Source organism: Benincasa hispida, chromosome 1 (genome assembly GCF_027475165.1).
Source record: "Benincasa hispida cultivar pf3 chromosome 1, pf3_genome.v1.1, whole genome shotgun sequence".
Taxonomy (NCBI): domain Eukaryota; kingdom Viridiplantae; phylum Streptophyta; class Magnoliopsida; order Cucurbitales; family Cucurbitaceae; genus Benincasa; species Benincasa hispida.
This window is the reverse complement of record NC_143478.1, coordinates 20,065,823-20,075,130: the sequence shown is the minus strand read 5'-3', so window position 1 is coordinate 20,075,130 and position 9,308 is coordinate 20,065,823. Positions and strand designations below refer to the sequence as shown.

Genomic DNA, 9,308 nt, shown 5'->3' with positions numbered 1-9,308 from the left:
TTTATAATTATTTTTTTTATATTTTAATGCATGTTTTATATTTTTATTTTACATAATTAAATTATATTTAAACTATAAGATAAGAGAAAATGTAGGGAAAAAAAACCTGAAACGAGAAACAAGAAATTACTATCAAACAAGTTTTTGTTTTTATTTCTTTTTTCAAAAAAATAAAAAACAAAAATATTTAGTAAATATATTCCTATTTCTAGTTCTTAAAAAATAAGAAACGAAAAACAAGAAACAAGAACGTTATCAAACGAGTCCTAAAGTTTCGATTTTAAGCTTAGTAATCCATGAATTTTAAAAAACATCAGATAAGTTGAGATAGGTAAAAGAATTAAAGTTTTAGAAACGTACTTTACGCAAAATTGAATATTTAAAGGCATTAGATACATTTAACCAAATATAAAAGTCCACATACCTATTGATCAAATCAACACACTAAACTTAGAATTTATCCTAATTTTTTATTTAAATAATTTTCCTGAACTAATATCTTTTGACCTCAAAACTTAGTTTTAAAAAGAAAAGCCAGAACCTCTTTCAAGGACTTTTGAACTTTAAATTTGCCCGGATTTTGTGATTATCGTGGAAAATCTACAACTTGTAATATTTAATTGATATTTTCATTGAGCTTCAAACCATCCTTTTCATAATCTTAGAAACTACAAAATGATTTCTCCATTACCCTAGAAGTTTTGAGGCCTCAAGCTAAAAGGAGAACGTCGAGAAATTCTGAACATTATCCATTTGCTTTTAACATACCATGTTAAAGAGAGCTAAACTGTCATAAACATAGCTCAACGATAATTTTCAACCATTTGTTAAAAAAAATGGAGTTTGATAATACAGGTAGAAATATCGATTTCGAAAGAATTGAAAGCGTAGTAGTCTGACTTTTGATGAATAAGGAATTCATTGTTAGCCATGAAACCTGGAAATTATTACAACACATTGGTCCAGCATCTGCTTTAACTTACTTCAGGTGAGATACAAATGTACAAAAGTTAGGAATCCTGCATCCAGAGCGACCAAAAACCGACTTCGAACTCCATTTTGCTACCAGGAAATTCCAATCGGCCAACCAGACAGACGTAGAACGATAAATCATCAGCAGCATCAAACAGGCTCTCGCTCTAAACACAACAAAACTATGATAACCTCTTGGCTTGGCTATGAGACCAAGATTTTGTCATGGCATCCATTTCACATTTGCTGGTGACTAGAGGCGCCACAAATTGTTCTTGAATTAATTTTCAGTGGAACAAATAAATGGATCAGAAGAGTTGAACTGCTTTTTCAAGTTTAGATACTTCTTGTGCCTACAACTTAACGATCAAGCATCTGCGGATTGTAATAGCAAACTCGCCGACCTTGTGAGAATGAACTAAAGCTGCACATATTCCGAAACAAACAGCAACGAAGGTAACTGCAAATAATGTTGTCTGACGTCTAAAAAGAGCCCCTGAGAATAGAAGACCACATGACTTTCTTGAATGTCCTTGAACCGTCATTTTCTCGCCGAGCTTTTCGTTTACAAGGGGTATTGTTTCCACACTACCAATGGAAGTTGAACCTGCCACTGCTTGAAAATGTCCACTTTCTCTCGACTCCATTTCCTGCAGGTAAAGACAAAAACAGAGAAATATGAACGAACCATTCCGGTGAAAGATCCATGATGAATATTATAGTCATTCAGCTCCTTAAACAAACATGTACAGGTCATGTTTCAAGTTCAGAATAGGATTCAAATACTGTTCTAGGAGAGTATCTAAGAGCGCAAATTTTCGGGGTGATTAAAGTGGTAAAGGACCAGTATAAAATTTTGTCAAGGGCAATTTTTTCTCAAGAAAGAAGAGTCTCTAAAAGAATGCAAAAGTGAAGTCAGACCTAAACTACTCGACGAGCAAAAGACCTAAGAAAATAGAATTTAGGGGGAGGGAAATAACATCCATAACCAATCACCACCTCCCTACAACATGGTCTAAAATTAATAGTCGCATGCCCTTTAACTGTGAATTGCTAATATTAAATACTTTAAAAGCCCAAGCCCAGGGCATAAAAATCTCTAAACTAGCTTTGATCTTGTAATATTGGAAGACCAAGGCAGAATTCTCTCTCATTCTTAAGAGGTTTTTGCAACCAGGGGACCATCTCCATTTTTCTCTTCATCTTAGAAGTGGACAGTCACAGTCATCAATTGAATAGTGATTTCTATAGTAGACTTCTTAATTGCCTAAAAGTAGGATCTACCAAAATCAAAATCACCCATCCCATGCAAATGATACAATTATGAATTATCTTTGAGGTATACGAGACAATCCAAGAAATGATCCATTCATTTAATCTATAAAGTCTGTTGAATGCCTTTAAGGATTGTGCAGTTCGGCAGGGGAGGGGGAAAAAAAAGCCTCATATTCTCTTAAACATTCTAATGATGAGGAGATCTAAAAGAGCACTACCTTTTTTTTTTTTTTTAATAAACGATACTAAGAGAGCACCACCTTAGAGTTTGTCTTTCGAGTTGGATTGATAAATGTCTTCAATATCTATGTTTCCTTTTTTTTATCAAATGCCAATTCGAGGAACTTTAACACTCTTGGTTAGTTGTTCTACTCGTACTTGGTTCTATGCTTAGGATAGAAGTTCTCCCTTACTCATCCAAAAATAAATTATTATCCGAAAATTTCAAGTAAGAATGAAAAACAAATTCAATATTAGAAACCCCACAGAAAATATCGAAACTCTTACCAGTCCAGTCCTGGGAACGACTGAAACCAATTTGTTCTTGGAGCAGCTTTGAGAAACACGGCCCCCTTTAGGCTTAAGAAATCCTAACTGTAGCACCGAATTCCCAGTTTTACGAAGATTCAGTTGAAGAACATCTCTTGCATAATCCAAATATTTCTCAAAACACCTTAAATCGGGACAACTGAAGCCATTCACTGCCACATTTGATTCTACATTGTCCATGACAATCTTAAGATGTTCTAAGACTCTCCCTAAAATGACAGTTGAGTCATTGCATATCAAAAATTTCAACAAACGTGTGAATCTTTGAATCTGTGACGAATTCATAATTTGCTGCACGGGCTCTGACGAAGGCTTTTTAAGCAACCAAGATATGTCCATCATGAGTTCTGAATATACTTTTTGTCTCAGTGAAGAATGTTCACAAGTATCGTGTGAAGAACCAGTAGCTTCCAGAAGCAGAGACATATCAAGCCGCTCCTGAATGGCTTTCATTTCAGAACAAGTTTCGCTATCTCCAATGAGTATAGGAATAAAATTTGACAAGCCTGACTGATTCTCCACCTACAGTGTATTTACAAAAAGTTATGAGAGAAGTATAAGAAAAAACATTTTTAGAAGACAGGATACAATCAATATTTCCATTTCTTAGTGTATTCCCATGCCAATAAGTCTAATATTAATTTGGTTCTTTCTTTCTTTCTTTTTTTTTTTCCTTTTTTGAGAGGAAATAAAATTTTTATTGAAATAATAAAAAAAGGTTGATGCTCAAAAAGTACTAAAAACCCAAAAAGGGAAAGAAACCAAAAGGCATAAAAGTCTTGAATAGAGAGCTTCATATTGTTTAGAAAGAGAATGCCATGTGGAAACTTAGAGATGAGCTACTGAACCAATCTAACCAAGGAAGAGATTTATTGTGAAAGATTCTCTTAATTCTTTCAAACCAAATTTCTAAAATTAATTTGGTTCTAATAACTTGATGAAGTTTATGTTTCCTTTTTTTTCACTTTTCTTTTTTCTTTTTTTTTTTTCTCCTTTCTTTGGTTTTCTCCTCATGCACACCCATAAGAGACGAACTTTAGGCAGTGTTAAGATGTTAATTTAAATATCGTTCAGAGAACATTTATCTCATGAAAATAAATTTAGATAATTGAATCTTAAAACTTATTTTCACCTACCTTTATTTATGCTCAGGAGGATAGCGGGGCAGGTGAGACTAATTAATCAAAGAACAAGAGATGGAAAACGTCTACACACCTCAACAAATGCAGGGCCAAAAAGATTGTATTCTGTGTGGGGTATACATATTTTGAACAACTGGTGGTCGCTCCACTTAGCATCACCTTCGTTTTGACAATGAGGAAGAACAAAAGAATGATCGTGGGCAAGATACTTTCCAGCAAAAGATACAAGAGACCTGCGAGCATAGGTAACTTTCTTCAGCATAGATCATGAATTTATTCTGCAAGTCAAAGACCCTTTTCTTCAGCATAGATACAGCGGACCCCAGAAACTCCACAGTATACAGAATATTTAACTTCTTCCAGACATACGTACAAGCATGCAATTCCTCACTTCCAATATCTATTTGGCCTTTAGTAACTGGCTTAGCACAATATCCTTATGTATTTGAGGCTAATATGATTAATATCCATTGGTTTAGATGGGTAAGGAATACAATACACCAGCAAAAGAACAAAGCTATCTCCCAACACTTGGAAGAAAGATTAATAAGAATCTTTTCGGACAATGCAAGCATCTGGACCTCACTACAACTGATACTTTAGAAGTGGGAGACTTGGAGGATGCCAAATCCTTAAGCCTTGAACCACAGAGGCAACCAAACGTCTTATTAAAATTTAGGTAAGCAACATTATTAAGAAGAAATATATAACATAAACCTTCAAAAGTCTTCTATAGAAACAAAACTTAAAACTTGATGAAAGAATATAGAAGTTAATATGTGAAGTATGCATGACCTCAATTTACGGATCTATCAGTACATGCAAGAGAGAGGCGTGATGATTATAACCCATCATTTCTGCACTTGAATGATGAATATTCTCATGCACTACCATCTGATCTTCGTTGTATATTCCTATCTGGTATTATTTTAGACAGTACAAATGCAAGATAGTTGCTACAGGAATAGCAAGGGAAAATTTAAAGAACTGCGAAATAAAACCAAATAACCAAAAAGAAGTGAGTAGCTAATCCTCTTTCCCTTTACCGGAAACCAGGAACTTTTTTGGGGTCAAATAAATATGGAGTATAATTCTATTGTTTTAATACCTAAATTTTGGTTGTCGCAAATGACTTCCACAAGCAACAAACTCCATGGGTTTTCCAGCCTCAAAGCATGTAGGATGTATATAGTGAAGTCTTGGAGCCTGTATATCCATCTCAATTTTCAATACACTTTCCCCTGTACAAATTATACAAAAAAATTCTCAAGAAATTATGAATAAATAAATAAAACCTTTAAGAAAATTCAACAATCAACATATTCAAGATATTATTAAAAATAATAATCTAGAATGCCTCGATCTCTAGTCACTGGATAAATTTAAAGCCTTAAAGCAATCTTATTTTTTGTAGATTGGTGTGCACTAGTGTTTCATGACTAAAATTTAATAGTCAACGTGTTCACCAAGGCAGGAGGACCCTGGTTGGATGGTTGATATTCCACATACTTCTTCCACCCAACTGAAACAATATCCACAAACAAATAAAGAAGGCAGTGTGGATTCTCAAGATAAAGGAAAGAGGAAGAAATGCAGTAAGAAAATTATCATATGCTCAAATCTGGCAAATGATATTTCTTATATTTTCATCGGCAGAAATAAGTGTAGCTAAGAACTTTCATTACAGCAATATCTCAAAGAAAAGGAAAGAAAAAGAAGAGAGGATGGGAACCCCTAGACCATGTATTAAAAGTCAAATAACAGAATGGCTGAATGTCATGAAACATGCTCATACACATGATGAATAAAAAAATGCTAAATTGTTGACACACCTTCCACTGCACGAAAAATCATGTTGTTCAAATAAACAAGCATGCTGCCCCTCCCCCAAAGAGGTCTTCCACGTGCAACTACAAAATTGTGCACGTGTGTCGTGGGATCTTCAAGTAACTGCCAGTAGTTGGAGAAATTAATTAGTTCAAGAAAATTCAAGGACTAACTTTCAAAGGAAACGTGGAACCATGAGGACGACAATGATTCCAGTTAAAGACAACTTAATCATGAGTAGGAGCAAATATGCAGAAGCTGTAAAAGGCCTGATCATAAACTGATAATTACAGTCAACAGAATATAGGAAAGCAAAAAACCTACCAAATTATAACAACCAACATTATATTTGAAACCATCAACTCAAAATCACCTTTATCCACATAAACTTCGGCATTGCAACAAATGCAGTCAAAATTATGCAACCAGGCCGAATATATCCCTCCAACTCAACGGGCATATTAGCCAACCATTCAAATATCTGCAATGGATTCAAATACAAATTAACCAAATTCTAATATCTTTGCTGAACAAAATTATTCTTCATTAAGTACTAAACTGTAAAGATGAAAATACTTGGAGCCGAAGTCTTCTAGGGAACTCTGCAGGATTCCAGTCATAAAGTTTGAATGATATTCGCCCTGTTGGACACTATAACAAAGAGACTTGGAATCATCCCATGTCATCATATGAACAGACAATAGAAAGGAAGGGGAAATCTTTAAAGCATTCACCATTGATGAATATGTGCTTTTGTTGTCACAATAGGATGAAGCAAGAGATTTAGAATTATCTTTTCCTCCATCCACTTGAGCTTCACCCATTGCCACTAAAGTTAACCCGCTATTCACATTATTTTGCAGGTCAGGAGCTGAACATACAGTGGAGGTTACCAGTCCATCTTCAGACTCCAAATGCACTACCTCCTTTTCATCAGTTTGGATGTTGAAAAGAATATTATCTGAAAGAATACGTGCCAGTGAGAGAAATCCAATGAACGGCAATTGTGACATTGTGGCCACACCAGCTGTTTTAGATTATTACCTTTCCCTACATCACCTTCGCAAGAAACATCTTCTAGATGCATGCTTGATCGATCACTTTCCATAGAAGCTGTGGAATCAACTGGTTTCCTACGTCGTCGATTGTTGTGCCGCTCTAATTTTCTTCGACAACTCCGTTTGCCTTCATCAAAATCAGATAAAACATGAAACCTGCCAAGCAATTGAAGTAAACAAGAATCATTAGCAAAGACAATTTTCATTCATTGTTTTGGGTCTCCAAAAGACTGATATTTCGACATAAAAACGTGATGCACCGGAAGGGGGGGAAATGGCAACTACCCACTCGGCATCATATAGAATCAGTACTTCCATGATTGAGGAAATAATTTAAAGGGCATACAATGTCACTGAAGCAAACAAAGTTAGAAAAGATCACGTGACAAAATTTGATGCAACGAAGAGAAGTAGAAAAAGGCGCACTACCATGGAATACCATTGACTATCACAAACTAGTAGCATCATCACTTGGACAAGATGCAAAATCAGCAACAACTGATACGTAAGCATCGAAAAAAGAAACACAATTAACTTCAAAATGAACTGAAAAACAAAAAATCAACAAACATCGAAACACAAAAAACTCAACTTACTTGCCACACTGCTGACAATATCTTTTAGTCTCTTCATCGATCACAACGGCAGTAGCATTAGCGCAACGAAGACAAACCCTATGCCTTCTATGGTAACCTTTAAGCTCGCTAATATCGACCTCACACCCCGGTACTTGACACCTAACAGTACCAGCAGCAACACGCGCCGTCCTAGCCCGCTTCTTGCCAGGTGCAGCAGCGGCTTCTTCCTCAAGCATCGCGTCAATCTCAGGGCAAGCACAAGGAACCCGCCCAGCCAAGAAATTCGAGCAGGTCAACCTCGGGTCGCGCTTACGAATTCGTTCCGAATTCGAAGGGGCAGTCTGGGATTGAATCTCGAGGTAATGAGAGGAGGCCGAGGGCAGATTGTCCTGTTCCAAAGAGAAGGAAAACTGATCATCCGCAGCAAAGTCGAGGAGATCCCCCAAGTCCCAGAGAGCGGTGGCGGAGTCGTCAGCGATGGATAGTTGGAGGTCCATTTCGGCGTCGGGACGGTGGGAGCCGTCGTGTGAGGGATGAGGGAGCGGCGAAGGAGGAGAATTTTCCATTGAAGAGGGAATCTGTGCCCTAGAAAATGAAAGATTGAGGGGTGGGGAGGTTGGTCAGGGTGGGTGGAGCGGTGGTTGGGAAGGGAAAAGGTGGCGGAAAAGGGACGGCAGCTCCGAAGGTCAAGCTTCAGGGTAAGATGTTCCTCTTTACTCTTCTTCTGTTGAGGAAAGCTTTTTGAGAATTTTGTAACTAAATTGGAAAATAATTATTCTCAACCCACGCGCTATTGCTCTTGAATTCGGATGGTAAGGTTCTTAATTTTTCCGAATTATAATCTAGTCTCTCACCTCGTCTTTGAATTTTAATTTATAACCATTTAGTTGTGTGTTTTCAATTGTGTAATAAATTAGTTCCTAAATTTTAATGTACGATAATTTAGTTTTTATACTTTTGAATTTATAATAATAATTTAGTCTTTAATATAAAAAAAAAAATATCATCAAAATTATATGTCAATTTTTATTATTTTACAATATCCACTTTTTATTTTGTAAAAATATCAAATCTCTATTTATTTTATTGGTTTATTTATACAATAAATCTCATTAAACTTTAAGAATGGTTTATACAATAGGGACTAAATTATTACAAATTATAGAGTACAGTGGCTAAATTGTTATATAGTAAGGTTCAAATACTAAATTGTTACAAAATTGAAAGTATATAAAGACTAAATCGTTACAAATCAAAGTTCAAGAACTAAACGGTTACTTAACTGAAAGTTTATGGACTAAAAGTGATTTTTAACATTCTGTTTATTTAGTCATTGGAATGTTGTTTAAAATAAAAAAGAATGTGTCAACTCGAGCATAACTCAACTGGCATAAATTTGTACCATCGATCTTGAGATTTGAGGTTCGATGAAGTTTTTGTACAAATGACTCAAATTGATGGGAGAAAATGAGATTTGCCTCCTTTTTTTAAATTATGTTTTTTTTACTCTTTGTTGGCATCGAATTTGAATAAAATCACCATAACGAAACCCTCGCCCGCACCTAGATTGGTTCTCTCGCTCTCTTTTCTCTCACATATAGTTTCCTCTCTCCCTTTTCTCTCATAATTCGTTATCCAGTCTCGTTATTCGGTGCTTCATCTCACTTTCTAACATTTTATCTAGCTCTCTTGTTCTCTCATTCTTCGCGCTAGGTCTCGCTTTGTAACACAACGAAAAAGGGAGAGAAGAAGAAGTCAACCAGAGGAAAAAGCTTGGTATCACCAGAGAAAAAATGCAAAGCTAGAGAATAATGTCTCACTGAAGCTCGTCATGTGGTCCCATTGGAAAAGAAGGATAAGAGGGTGATCTCGTTAGATGGAAAGTAGGGGTGTACATGGTCCGGGTT

General features: G+C 35.8%; 1 protein-coding gene across 1 annotated transcript; it reads right to left on the bottom strand.

Annotated features, from left to right (window-relative positions):
- Nucleotides 1–799: 799 nt before the first annotated feature.
- SPL7 (squamosa promoter binding protein-like 7) lies at nt 800–8,296 on the bottom strand. Its single transcript, XM_039036085.2, has 10 exons — nt 7,420–8,296; nt 6,810–6,979; nt 6,500–6,726; nt 6,342–6,416; nt 6,139–6,246; nt 5,771–5,888; nt 5,047–5,179; nt 4,012–4,171; nt 2,755–3,318; nt 800–1,622 (listed from the first exon to the last, which is right to left on the bottom strand). Exons 1-10 carry the CDS (start codon nt 7,965–7,967, stop codon nt 1,326–1,328), a joined length of 2,400 nt encoding a protein of 799 aa, XP_038892013.1. The 5' UTR covers nt 7,968–8,296; the 3' UTR covers nt 800–1,325.
- Between the last annotated feature and the right edge of the window lie 1,012 nt (nt 8,297–9,308).